This window comes from Vipera berus (genome assembly GCF_964194415.1).
Source record: "Vipera berus genome assembly, chromosome: 5".
Classification (NCBI taxonomy): Eukaryota; Metazoa; Chordata; class Lepidosauria; order Squamata; family Viperidae; genus Vipera; species Vipera berus.
This window is the reverse complement of record NC_138207.1, coordinates 31,105,021-31,118,272: the sequence shown is the minus strand read 5'-3', so window position 1 is coordinate 31,118,272 and position 13,252 is coordinate 31,105,021. Positions and strand designations below refer to the sequence as shown.

At 37.4% G+C, this 13,252-nt stretch overlaps 1 protein-coding gene across 1 annotated transcript in view; it reads right to left on the bottom strand.

Moving 5' to 3' along the window:
- TRIP12 (thyroid hormone receptor interactor 12) overlaps window positions 1-13,252 on the bottom strand; it is a 93,660-nt gene that overhangs the window by 60,201 nt on the left and 20,207 nt on the right. The window contains 3 exon segments of the mRNA XM_081328906.1: window positions 7,063-7,342; window positions 7,344-7,866; window positions 10,061-10,186. Coding sequence (XP_081185032.1) covers window positions 7,063-7,342; window positions 7,344-7,866; window positions 10,061-10,186 — 929 coding nt within the window.

Below are 13,252 nucleotides of genomic sequence, written 5' to 3'. Positions count from 1 at the left end.
CTGAATGATATGTTCCAAGATCTAGTAGTCAGATATTAAAAAATAAATAGCAGTAAGAAAGCAAAATCGGAGAATAAAAAGTGCAATCCCATTTAACTATTCTAAACTTTAACAATTCCTGGCACATCATTTTCAGAAGTAATTCAATTATCCGTCTGATCCCACAAACCACTTGGAAGAACCAGGCATTAACAGCCTCTAAAACAATAGCAAGAAAAGGAGATATCTTTATATCGAGGGGAAGTGGTTCCTATTCCAAATGAGCAGGAAACTAAAGAAGACTCACCCTAAGAGTCCTTGTTATCAACATTCCCTAGGACTTGAGATGCAAAACAAGTCCTCCCAACTAGAACTTACTGGATGGGAGAATCCACCTGGAAAAGGCATGTCTATAAGTATCCAAATCCTTACCCATAAAGAACTTTAAACCGCAGCTTGAATTGCACCTGGAAGCCTACTGCTAACTAGTCCAGTTCCCAAAGTGATAGGCAAACAAATGACATTCTGGACTAGCAAAGGCTTCCTGCTAATCTTCATAGACAGTTCCATACACACAGCAGGTCCAGCTGTGAGGTGCAGAGTGGTCACCTACAAAGCCTCTTAATGTAAAATTAATGTACAAAATGGAGCTTTGCAAAGATTCTCCTGGCCATAGCCAGGGAATAAATCTAAAGTCTCTCTTTCTTTCTCTTTCCCCAACTCCAACATGACCTCCAGATTATAAATACCTCTGTAAAAATCTGAATAACTGAACATCTTTAGTACAAATCAAAGCTAGAATCTTGCTAGAATCTGTCAGATTTTGAACCCATAGTTATTGGGGAGGTGTCACCATCCCTTAAAGAGGCAGTGATTTGCTCCTTCCTCCTACCATAAGAATCCATCCCTAGACTCAACTATTTCAGAAAATTTTCATCCCATCTCCAATCTTTCCTTCCTAGGGAAGGTTGTTGACAATATGGTTGCTTTATAACTTCAGAAGGTCCTGGATGAGCCAGATTATCTGGACCCCTTCCAGTTGGTCTTCAGGTTAGAGTATGGGATTGAAACAGCATTGGATGGTCACTGGAAGGAGAATAGAGTGTCAATCGTTATTCTCCCTGATTCCTATTGGCAGCCTTCAACACCTTTCAACATGGTATTCTTCTGGATTAACTCTGAAGAATAGGAGTTGAGGAGAGCTGACTTTCCTCCTTCCTCTGGGATCAGCTCCAGCCAATGTAAATGGGGGGACAGGTATATTCTGCAACCCTCTTATGTGGGATCCCTCAAGGCTCAACTCTCTCCGCATTCCTATTTAACATCCACATGAAGCCACTGGATGAGGTACCATCAATATTCTGAGGATATTCAAGATGTTGCAATGGGCTGTGAGAACATGGGAGGCAGAAAGAAGAGCCACAAACTAGACAATGGTCTGATAAATAAAATCTGAGCACAATAGAGGAATGGGAGTGGAATAAGTATCTCAGAAGGGTCATTCCCAAGTTCTCTAGAAATTAAAAGCAGGGGAGGGGGAAGCCTTTAGGGTGCTTCTTTTAAATGCCACCAACTGTCGTGGTCCGATCACAGCTTGGTGAAGAAAATGTGAGCTATATCCACCCTCCCTTGAGGACCTATTAGGCTGCTCCACTCCCAGCAATTAATGGGACTGGGTGGACTTCAGAAAGAACTGGAGGTTATAACTGCAGATCTACTGCATAGTCCTGCCAAGCTCTTAGTTGCCACTTGGAATAGGAAGATCACTCGGGCTCAGGATAGGATTGTGCCCACTCTCCTAATCCATAGACCTCTTCATCCCATAGTATATGGAAAAATTGAGAGGGATGAAATGGATGAGGAGATGTCTACTGCACCACTGGCAAAAGAAAAAGAACAAACTCAGCTGAACATACAATAAAAAACAAGAATGTCAAGGCACAATTTCAACTAAAGTTAGAAACGAGTTTGCCCACATTTCAACTACTCTGATTTCTCCTTAATTTTTTTTCTGAAGAAAATTAATAAACAAATATTAGAAATCATTTTGAAGGAATATCTGTTGGTGCTGAAACCTTGAAGTTTCAGCCAGTGTCATAGAAAAGAATTCTACTTTAACAGGAAAATTTGATTCTGAACTATAAGGTTGAACAGCAAAAAAGAAAAGGCTTAATTTTTAGACAAGCAAATCTTTTTGAAATCTGTGCACTAATATTTAGACTGTAAACATACTCAGGCATATTGCCACAACATTTTTAAATAAAAAGTTATTCTTTTCTAAAAATTTAGTCTAAATGCTCTTTGATATTACCCCTCTTCAGATATTAAAATTCTTCCGATTGGGTAAAGGACTATGCCTTGCTCTGCTTCCTTCATCCCATCCTCCCTGTCAACACAGGACAGATTTGAATATCTGCTATTTAAGTAGTTCTTCACAATCCTTCCTCTAAAATTTGCTACAGAATGATGAACAATTTGGATTGTTATTTTAAAAAAATAGAACATTTCATAAGGGTTGAAGCTGTCAAAGGCTTTTAACTGTCATATGTCTATTTATCACAAACAGTATCAAAAGGAACATACTTCTCAAAACTAATTTTTGGAAAACAGAAGTATTTGTTCATAGTCTATGAATTTTCTAGAGGCATCTGATTTTCTCAAAACAGTATGGACTAGGCATGTAGAATCAGAGAAATGGTTTTGTTTCAACTCAGAAGCAGCATTCTGGTATTTTGTAGAAGCCTTTCTAAACTCATTTGGAAATATTAGAAACGTAATAAATTTTATGTGAATTAAACTGCACAGAGATTTAATTTTAATTAATTCCAGGTTTAAAGAAACCTGTTTAGTTCAAACTATATCTAGACATCCCTTCATGGATTACTGCCTTGTTGTGGCGAAGGGGCTTGCGTAATTCAATGAATTCAATGAAGCTATGAGCTATGCCGTGCAGGGCCACCCAAGACAGAAAGGTCATAGCAGAGAGTTCTGACAAAACATGATCCACTGGAGAAGGAAATGGCAACCCACTCCAGTATCTTTGCCATGAAAACCCTATGGACAGTACCAAAAGGCAAAACGATATGACGCCGGAAGATGAGCCCCTCAGGTCAGAAGGCGTCCAATATGCTACTGGGGAAGAGCAGAGGGCTAGTACTAGTAGCGCCAGAAAGAATGAAGCGACTGGGCCAAAGCCGAAAGGACGCTCAGCTGTGGATGTGTCTGGTGGTGAAAGGAAAGTCTGATACTGTAAAGATTTTTTCTCCATAGGAACCTGGAATGTAAGATCCATGAATCAAGGAAAGCTGGACGTGGTCAAACAAGAGATGACAAGACTGAACATCGAAATCTTAGGTATCAGCGAACTAAAATGAACAGGAATGGATGAATTTAATTCAGATGACCATCAGGTATACTACTGCGGGCAAGAATCCCTCAGGAGAAATGGAGTAGCCTTCATAGTCAATAAAAGAGTAGGAAAAGCAATACTGGGATACAATCCTCAAAATGACAGAATGATCTCAGTTCGAATCCAAGGCAAACCATTCAATATCACAGTAGTCCAAGTCTATGCCCCCAACCACCGGTGCTGAAGAGGATGAAATTGACCGGTTCTATGAAGCCCTACAGCACCTTATAGAACTAACACCCAAAAATGATGTCCTTATCATCATGGGGGATTGGAATGCTAAAGTAGGAAGCCAAAAGATAACCGGAATAACAGGCAAGTTTGGCCTTGGAGTACAAAATGAAGCAGGGCACAGGCTGATAGAATTTTGTCAAGAGAATACGATGGTCATAGCAAACACTCTTTTCCAACAACCCAAGAGATGGCTCCACACATGGACATCACCAGACGGTCAACACAGAAATCAGATTGACTATATACTCTGCAGGCAAAGATGGAGAAGCTCTATACAGTCAGTAAAAACAAGACCAGGAGCTGACTGTGGCTCAGACCATGAGCTTCTCATTGCAAAGTTTAGGCTTAAACTGAAGAAAGTAGGGAAAAGCACTAGGTCACTCGGGTATGAATTAAATCATATCCCTGTTGAATATACAATAGAGGTGACAAATAGATTTAAGGAATTAGATATGATAGACAGAATGCCTGAAGAACTATGGACAGAGGTTCGCAACATTGTACAAGAGGTAGCAACTAAAACCATCCCAAAGAAAAAGAAATGCAAGAAAGCAAAATGGCTGTCTGAGGAAGCTTTGCTAATAGCTGAGGGAAGGAGGGAAGCGAAAGGCAAGGGAGAAAAAGATACGGCCCAACTGAATGCAGAATTCCAGAGAATAGCTAGAAGAGATAAGAATGCCTTCTTAAATGAACAGTGCAAAGAAATAGAAGAAAACAATAGAATAGGGAGGACCAGAGATCTTTTCAAGAAAATTGGAGAGATGAAGGGAACGTTTAATGCAAAAATGGGCATGATAAAGGACCAAAATGGCAGGCACCTAACAGAGGCAGAAGAGATTAAGAAGAGATGGCAAAATTACACAGAAGAACTATACAAGAATGAGCTTAACGTCCCTGATAATCACAATGAGATGGTCACTGACCTCGAGCCAGACATCCTAGAATGTGAAGTGGGCCTTAGAATAGCTGAGCAACAACAAAGCTAGTGGAGGTGACAGTATTCCAGCTGAGCTATTCAAAATCTTAAAAGACAATGCAGTAAAAGTGCTACACTCAATTTGCCAGCAAATTTGGAAAACTCAACAGTGGCCACAGGATTGGAAAAGATCAGTTTACATTCCAATTCCAAAGAAAGGCAGTGCCAAAGAATGTTCAAACTATCTCACCATTGCACTCATTTCTTATGCTAGTAAAGTTATGCTTAAAATCCTACAAGCTAGACTCCAGCAGTATGTGGATCGAGAACTACTAGAAGTACAGGCAGGATTTCGAAGAGGCAGAGGAACTAGAGATCAAATTGCGAACATACGCTGGATCAAGGAGAAAGCTAGAGAGTTCCAGAAAAACATCTACTTCTGCTTCATTGACTATGCTAAAGCCTTTGATTGTGTGGATCATAACAAACTGTGGCAAGTTCTTAAAGAGATGGGCGTACCAGACCATCTTATTTCTCTTTTGAGAAACCTATATGTGGGCCAAGAAGCAACAGTGAGAACTGGAAAGGGAACCACTGATTGGTTGAAAATTGGGAAAGGAGTCCGGCAAGGCTGTATACTGTCGCCCTGCCTATTTAACTTATATGCAGAGCACATCATGAGAAAGGCAGGGCTAGATGAATCAAAAGTTGGAATTAAGATTGCTGGAAGAAATATCAACAACCTAAGATATGCAGATGATACCACTCTAATGGCAGAAAGTGAAGAAGAACTAAAGAGCCTCGTGTTGCGGGTGAAGAAGGAGAGTGCAAAAGTTGGGTTGAAACTTAACATTAAGAAAACCAAGATCATGGCATCCGGCCCTCTCAATTCCTGGCAAATAGATGGGGAAGAAATGGAGGTAGTGACAGATTTTATTTTCCTGGGCTCAAAGATCACTGCAGATGGGGACTGTAGCCAAGAAATTAAAAGACGCTTGCTCCTCGGGAGGAAAGTCATGACAAATCTAGACAGCACACTAAAAAGCAGAGACATCACCCTGTCAACAAAAGTGCGTATAGTCAAGGCTATGGTCTTCCCAGTTGCAATGTATGGCAGTGAAAGTTGGACCATAAAAAAGGCTGAGTGCCAAAGAATTGAGGCCTTTGAACTATGGTGCTGGAGAAGACTCCTGCGAGTCCCTAGGACTGCAAGGGGATCAAACCGGTCAGTCCTAGAGGAGATCAACCCTGACTGCTCTTTAGAAAGCCAGATCCTGAAGGTAAAACTCAAATACTTTGGCCACCTAATGAGAAGGAAGGACTCACTGGAGTAGAGCCTAATGCTGGGAAAGATTAAGGGCAATAGAAGAAGGGGACGACAGAGAATGAGGTGGCTGGATGGAGTCACTGAAGCAGTAGGCGTGAGCTTAAATGGACTCCAGAAGATGGTAGAGGACAGGAAGGCCTGGAGGAACATTGTCCATAGGGTCGCGATGGGTTGGACACAACTTTGCAGCTAACAACAACAACAACATATCTAGACATGAAATGACCCAGCAAATATATATATTTAAAAAATGGGCATCACACAGTAGTGCTCTAGATTTTCAATATTTACATTAAAAAAAATTTTCATGTTCTACACTAAGTCCAATATATATGGTATCAGAGAGCAAGAATTATAAATATGATACACTCTATCCTGAATTTTACTGAACAAATTATTTTTATATATTATACATCACCAAACATGTACACAAACATATGGTAGTATAGACTGCAGTGATAAAATTGGAGATCTTTTAATTTCAAAATTGTCCTCCTTAAACTAAATATTTACTGCAAAAGTATGCATTGTTTTCTTATAGCACATGGTAAATATGTATATTTATAAATCATATGGATTGCAAAGTTAGAAATCTACTGGAAAAACAGGATAAGTTAGTTGATAATTGATAATTTAAGTATCAAAGAGAAACTCTGAAGAGAATCCTTTCAGTCTCTTAAGTTATGTTGCAGTAGACAATGTTGCAAAACATTTCATTATTTAGATCCGATCACCTTTCCTACACTTGGTAACCCTGGTGTTGATACCCTTCCCTCTTTGCCACACAGGATTATGAATAAATAATTCCTATTCTTGCTTGGAAGATACAACTTAAGAAATAAGAAAAGTGGACTCATTCAACAAAAAATACGCTAATAAGTAGGATAACGTGAAATGTAGGCAAAATATATAAAAACTAGAGGGCACTAAAAAGTTAAATCTTTTCTAGTTTATTATAAGCAAAGAACTTAAGCATAAAAAGACATACCACTGGGATAGAGATCAAGAGTAAGAACTAATGTTTCTTTGCACCTGAAATACACACTCCTTGCCTAGAACCCCCAATAGCCTTTCCTTGAATTTACTAATCATGCAGTGATTATATCAGGTAAATTATCTTTCATATGACTCAATGCAGATCTTACTAAATTATTACAATATCTAATTTACAATATTAAAACATTTTCAACAACTCACTTGCTAGTTTAGCCTGTAATCCTGAAGGCCCAGGTTTTGATGCCTCTGGCTTAGAAGAGCCAGGTAGAGAAAGTTTTGTTTTAGGCAAGCTAACTTTGGGGCTAAAACGAGCAGCCCAATCAAACTTTGAAGAGCCACCTATTTTATTTTGTTCTTTATCCCTGCTACTCCTCCGTGGGCTGGGGCTGGATGCAGATCTGGAGCGCCTGGCCTTGCTCTGGTCTTTTCCCTGTTTGACTCTAGCACCTTGAGAAACAGCAGAAGATGCAGAAGCAACAACGGGAGGAGGAGGAAGATGTAGAGGCCGAAGAGGAGGAATCTGTGATGGTACTGCACCCAGCTTTGGCTGAGCTCACTGATTTTGAAGCCAGCTTGGTGGGTTTTGCTGGTCTCTCTTCACTGCCAGTTGATTCAGTTGCTGAACGACTCTTTACAATAGATAAGGTTTCGGTCCTTTTCCGTTTCTGGCTTCTGGAGCTAACAGTAGCTCCACCCTTCCTGGTGTGAGCTTTACTGGTTGATGGCAATTGTGAAGACTTTGAATCTTGCTCTTGATGCAAATGTCTTTTCTTAGACTTAGTCTGAGTTTTATTTCTTTCCAAGTCCGAAGAAGAATCAGCGTGCTGAAGTGCTTTGGTTTTTTTGGCAGGGCTAGGAGAATTTGTCTGGTTGTAATCTGGGCTAGCACTACGTTTCACTCCCCGAGAACTGTCTCTTTTAGGCACCTGCCCAGTTTTCTGTTGCTCTAAAGTACTGTCTGTGTCCAGAGCCTCTTGTTGTGGAATTATAATAGCAGATGAGCCTCTGAGAAGGTAAACATAAATTCAATATTACTAATCAGCAAAGAAAATAACATTTTTAAAACCTGCAGAAATCATCTGGCTATTTAATTTGTACTTTTCAAGGAAATGTGGGCGAACAGTTACTATTTTACCTCTGTATAAGAACACAGATTCAGAGCAAAGCTTTGAGCCAAATCACAATAATCAACTAAGCAGTTGTGCTGCAAAGGTTTACAGATTCTCTTACTGCCAATAGATTTGTATCTTTCAAACATACTAAACAATTAATGCAGAAAACTCCCAAAGCATGAATTATATTTAAGTAATTTTTAAAGTTAATATTTAGTATAATTGTGCAACCTAAATAGATCATTTATAGTAAGTTATAGTAAATTATATGAAGGAACACTAGCAAATATAATTCTGGAGTATGCAGTATGCCCATAGATAATTTCTTGGATATTTGTTAGTTTTTTTGCCCAACTTGGCTTGAAAAAAATTACAAAAAGAAATAGAAAGCTGGCACATTAAATATGACTATCTTCGGCTTCATATTTATTTTCAAAAACGACAATCTCTAAACATCTTTTCAAAATAAAATTACTGGGTCGTGTGATCCAGTATTTGAAGAGTATAAGATCACCTGTTCTTTAGAAGTCATAAGTAATGAGGAAAGGAGGAGAATGGAAATAAATGCAATCATATTTTGTGATCACAGATCATAGTTATTTTATACGAATACCCAAAATATGCTCTTAACTTACATATATTCATTAACCTTGGACAGACATGTCAAACTCGCGACGTCACATGACGTCGCACAATGTATCGGAGCTTTTTCTCCATTGCCAGCAATGGGTTTTGGGATGACGCATCCAGCCCACGGGCTGGCAGTTTAACACCCCTGACCTAGAACATTCTTTCTCAACCAGCTGGGGATTTCTGGGAATTGATATCTATGCACCTTATACTTGCCAAGATTGAGAAACACTGGGCTAGAAAGTTAAGAATTTCTATGTAGTAAATGAGGGAGAAACTGAGCAAATTTGAATGGGTTACAGGCCAAGGTACAAACTACATCTTTTATTAAGCTTCACTTTTTGGGAGAGAGAGGGGGAAAGCTTTAAATGCAAAAATAAACCAGGTTAAACATGGTTTCCTGCCAACTAGAGACAAACATATTCAATAACCAGTGTCAAATTCCACCAAAGAGATGCTATTGAACACTTCTGAAATAAAGAATTTCTATATCTTTGCTATTTTGTTTCCAGAACTATCTTTATGAGAAATGGCAACAAACCAATTCTGATTGTCAGCACAGTGAAGTTTCCTTGCTTCACATCTGATCTTCTTAAATCAGGGCTTGTAATACTTCATTTGAGATACACTGAGTTTCACAATGAAAAGTGGAAATACTGAACAAAATTAAAGATGGTAAAGTATTCAATGAAACAATCTGATTCCATATTACTTGGACAATTGAATTGTTATTTCACTAGGACTCCATTAAATTTCCCAAATAGGAAATTAAAAAAAATCAAAACACCTATTCATCTTTTGAAATGAATAAACAGATTATGATTCAGACAGCCCAGCTGAATTCAGAAGGGCTTCACAAACCTTGAAAATGAAAGAATGCTTTTGACTTTGCACAAGCACATCATTTTTCTATTATTAATTACAGGAAGCAATTTCACAAAGCACAAATATGTTGTTCCTTTAAGGAAAAAAATAATTAAAGCAGTGTCTCTTTAACATGACTCTTAAAGCTGTTTCATCTTTTTTACTTCCATAGAAGCTTTAAAAAAGACTTGCATACTTTAGCAAATAGCAGAGGAGTGCTATGTTTGCACAAAGCATTTCTCCCAAATTATTTCTGAACAGATTATCTAATTTTCAACATCTATAAACAAGTTTATTAAAACACCAATCTGCCATAAATAATATTCATCTATTCTCTTTCTTGCAGCTTAGAACAGATGTGCAAGTACACTGCTTTTTATTTACTCAAACGGACACCTTTCATTCTGCTGATATCAGGCTTGTCAAATTTTCATTACCATGTACTTATATTTCAGATCTGAATGTCTGAAATTGAAAATTTTTCTGTTTACTCAAATCAGGTAAAAGTTATTTCGATGTTTCTAATAAATCAGCCTGTTTGCAACATATTCCATTGAAGTTACATTAGTGAATTCAAAATATAAAGCTATTACCTTTTAGAAAAGTGTCCTTTGGACTGTTCAGTAGTAGTATTGGACTGCACTTTGGGTGCCTTTGAAATAGATTTTCTACTTTCAGAAGGGCTACGTGCCTTATGTTTTGCCTGCCCTAAATGTGACCTGTCAGCAGAAAGTTAAAAACAGAAACCTATGAAAAACACTGGGACACAAACACAAACATGCATAAGGAGTATTTACACATTGAATTTATAACACAGTTTCTCATTAAGTTGCATAACATGTTTAGGGAACAGCGCTACTAGCTAAGCTATGAACTCCTATTGTTCCAATAATTTAAAGTTTTAGAAACTGTAAGCTGTTCGAAAGCTCCTTCTTTCTTTTATTATCAATATTTGCCTATTTTATTTAACTACTTATACTGAGTTACTTTGAAAAAGTCCTGAACATTTGTGTTTTCCTTCTCAACAGATTTAAACTATATTAAATTAATGGTGATTTTGATTAAACAAGTCCCACCTGTATAAAAATAAAAGTTAGCTGATTTTAGAGAAATGTGCAAGCCTGTGCTGTAAGGATAAAAATAAATTGTTTTAAATGCCGCCTGGGTTAGTCAAAACTTACTTATTATTATTAATTAAATTTGTATGCATCCCATTTCTCTACCAAGCAACTCTGGGCAGCTTACACCACGAAGATGAAATGATGTAAATGATATTAACTATTCCAGAGGTGTTTAATTTGACAATATGATCCTACTTGTTCTACTTGAACATGAGCACACAATTTAAGGATTTGATCAACCATAAAACCCATGGAATATGGATAGGAAAGTTTACATGAAATCTAGCAAAAGAATGAAAGATGTAAATAATGAAAGCAAATGGAGGAAATGGAGATGGAGATAGGAAGTGCTATTGTCACTTCCAGGAAACAGATATCGTTGTAATTTTGAATGGTCATTAAACAGGACAGTTGCTAACTAAGGACTACCTATATGTAGAGGATGAATGCAAGAAAGAGCATCTATTTCAGTGACCTCCCCAACCATGCATGTACTTTGTAACAGCTTTGTCCCCAAATGTTGTTTACTTTTATTTATTTAAATCCATTCCTTACCACTTTCCTTTAAAAGAACACTCCAAGCAATTTACTATTACGAACTACACATAAATCTAAATGAACATATTTATAAATACCATGCAAAAAAACAAAATAAAGTAATAAGCAAAAAAATCAGAAAATAAAAGCAGTAATAGTTATATCAAAGCAGCATTTGAACATTATTAAGAGACCTGGAAGGCTAAAAATCTCTCTCTCTCTCTCTCTCTCTCTCTCTCTCTCTCTCTCTGTGTGTGTGTGTGTGTGTGTGTGTGTGTGTGCAAATAATAAGGAAACCATATAAAACATGCATGGCAAGGAATTTTCTTCCTTGCAAATCTTTCTTCTCACCTTCTCTCCTTACGCTGTTCTTAGGACAGTTTACAGCTCCAAAACCAACCTCTACATTTAAAGTTTCTCAAATATCATCTCTTCAACAATGCACCAAGAGATGGTATATCAACTACACAAATCTGGGTGACCACATGATAGCACTGAAGAGATATTTTTAAATCTCTTTTCATTGCTGCTACATAATGGGCAGAATTACATATAACTAAAAAATCAATTAACTGGTAGTACAACAAAAAGAAAAAAATTGTAATTCATGGAGCAACCAAAACATTGTACTTGCTAACTGAATATATGGTCCTTTTTAAAAGTGTAGCACAGCATGGAACCATTCTAGTTAGGCTCTGGATACAGCAAGAGACAGAATTTCCTGCTAGTTTCAGAATGGGAGGAACATGGCAAAGCAATTGTGTGGATGTGGCCTAAGACAGTAAATAATTGAGTATTCATTTGATTAAAAGATAAAGTATACAAGAGTCACTGTACAGTTTGCTTTGGAAGAGGCCAAGATGACAATAATTATTAATAATCTTTATAAGCTTGAAAGGAACAGATCTGATATACTATCAACTCAAGTTGACAAACGCTAAGCGTGCTTACAATGATGTGGGATAAAGATGTTTCAAATATGCTTATTTATGTTTTTGTACACAGGCTGTACTATTAGAAATTACTACAAAAAACCCTGAACTTAATGTAATAACTTTCAAAAATTTATTTGGAGTCTATGTTATGGGAGACTGTTTCTCCTTCAAGAGGCTTTTGTCAGCCAAAGCACAAATATGCCGACGACTTACATCATTTAAAATTCTTCTTCAGAATTATTTTCCATTTGAAATATTTTTACTTGTCCTTTTATTCCAGCGCTTCATGAGTGGAACTGTTTTGTTATAAATTTGAAAAATTGTGGTGTGGTTAAATTAGAAAATTTTAAAAGACTTCATAAAATGCCATTCTATAATGCTCAAAAAGTCGCCTTTAGACACACAAATCAATCAATCAATCAATCAATCAATCAAATACATACACACAAGTGATAATTTATTCTGGAGTTTAAGATGCCAAAAAAGATGTTATGAATTTCACAGAGTCAAAGTCATATGAGGCAGTTAAGAAAGCTGTCCTACAAGAATACAAATCTTACAGTTTTAGCTAATGTTCAGGAGAATTTTTAAATATAATCCAAACCTAAGCTTAAAACAAGATATCATTCTGTTGTGTACAGGTAGTCCTTGACTTACAACTATTCATTTAGCAACCATTTGAATTTACCACAGCACAACACATTTACAACAGTGACTTACAAAGGTGACTGGTCCTTACACTTACGACTATCACAGCATTCCCATGGTCATGTGATCAAAATTCTGGCACTTGGCAACTGGCATATATTTTATGAAGGCTGAAGCATCCTGGGTTATGTGATCTCCATGTACGATCTTCCTAGTTGTCTTCTGACAAGCAAAGTCCATGGAAGAAGCCAGATTCATTTAACAACTATGCGATTCACTTAATAACTGCAGTGACTCGCTTAACAACTGTGGCAAAAAAAGGTTGTAAAATCGGGCACAACTTGCGTAACTGCTTTGCTTAGTAACAGAAATTCTGCTACCAATTGTGGTCATAAGTCGAGGACTACCCGTATTAGGCTATCATTCTGTTGTATATTATTAACAATATCCCTAGTAATTCACCATGCAAATAAACCTCAGCCCATAAATCCAAAATTATTACTTTCTAATCAACTCCAACTAATTATCTATACATCCAGCCATC